The sequence below is a fragment of the Oratosquilla oratoria genome, chromosome 42, assembly GCF_046742065.1.
Source record: "Oratosquilla oratoria isolate Oo_2021 chromosome 42, ASM4674206v1, whole genome shotgun sequence".
In the NCBI taxonomy this organism is placed as follows: domain Eukaryota; kingdom Metazoa; phylum Arthropoda; class Malacostraca; order Stomatopoda; family Squillidae; genus Oratosquilla; species Oratosquilla oratoria.
In genome coordinates, this window is record NC_134818.1 from 327,501 (window position 1) to 328,677 (window position 1,177).

The window sequence follows — 1,177 nt, forward strand, 5'->3', positions numbered from 1 at the left end:
ATGAAGCTGTACTGAACGGTTTCGATGCGGCCGTCCTCGAAGAGGTAAGGGTTGCACACGTGGAAGACGCGGCAGTCGTTGCCCTGGTCGGCATAGTAGCCGTAAGGGCGGTCAGCACATGTGAAGGAAGTGTCGATAGTGCCCAAAATCAAGGAAGCTCCTGCTGGAAGGTTAAGTGGCTCGAACCGGCCGTTGATGATGGTGCCGAACCCTTCCTCTAGTTTGAATTGGTTGTTGTTCCCTTGCCCTTGGAATAAGAATCCCGATTCAAACTGGTTGCTAATTCCTAGCTGATTTTTGCTGTTCACGTTGATGGCAAAATTGCTGGTTGATTGTTGATCATCAGACTGTCCTAGTTTGATAGGGTCCGTCTTGAAGGAAGCTCGAATTTGCTGGGAGCCATCATCTACTTGGAATCCTCCATTATTGGAGAGAACTGCCCCTGATTCGAAGGATCCTGGGAGCGCAAGTTGAACAGCAGGAATTTGCTGAGCTGTGGCAACACCAGCCAAAACAACTGAAATATATTATTCAGATATTCGTTACGAGGAAAACAATTAGCTTGAAGGAAAATTTTGTGTGCTGAAACATTCAATGTCCATACTAACATTCTGAGTGTCTTAACTTTCAGACTAAAAAAGTGATGATAAAGGAAAATCTATATAGCAGACTTGTAACAGAAAAAAATACAAAGAAAACAAAAACAATTAAGTAACTTTCAGAATTGGGATGTACCATATACAATGATGTCAAATTAACAGAGAACCTGACATAAGGTACGGACATTTGGCAAAAAACATTGAGTGTAATATAATAATAAATATAATTGGTATTTATCAAATGGCACGTTGATTCCCACTTACCGAGCAAGAGCGACTTCATGTTAGCGCCGATGAGTAGGGTCAAGGAGTACCTGTAGCCCTGAACCTTCGGCGTTATATGAGTGGCGGCCAGTGACAGGGAAACGTGAAAGGAGTGACCTTCAGGAATCTTTCACTTTCTATACAAGTAGAATATGATATGTAAATATATCGTCTTCTTCAGTATTACTCACAGGGTTATCGTCATTAAAATTATCCTTTTACATGCTCATAATTTATAAATAGTCACGAAAACGATGCCTTGAGAAACATTGAATAAAACTGATATGAATACGGAGATGCAATTCGAAATACAT

The 1,177-nt window shown here is 41.0% G+C and overlaps 1 protein-coding gene across 1 annotated transcript in view; it reads right to left on the reverse strand.

Moving 5' to 3' along the window:
- Positions 1 to 882, reverse strand: part of LOC143021379 (uncharacterized) — a 1,043-nt gene extending 161 nt beyond the window's left edge. The window contains exons 1-2 of the mRNA XM_076178815.1: positions 864 to 882; positions 1 to 517 (exon numbers count right to left, since the gene is read on the reverse strand). The exon at positions 1 to 517 is cut by the window's left edge and continues 161 nt beyond it. Of these exons, the coding sequence (XP_076034930.1) occupies positions 1 to 517; positions 864 to 882 (536 nt within the window). The remainder of the gene's footprint in view (positions 518 to 863) is intronic.
- Between the last annotated feature and the right edge of the window lie 295 nt (positions 883 to 1,177).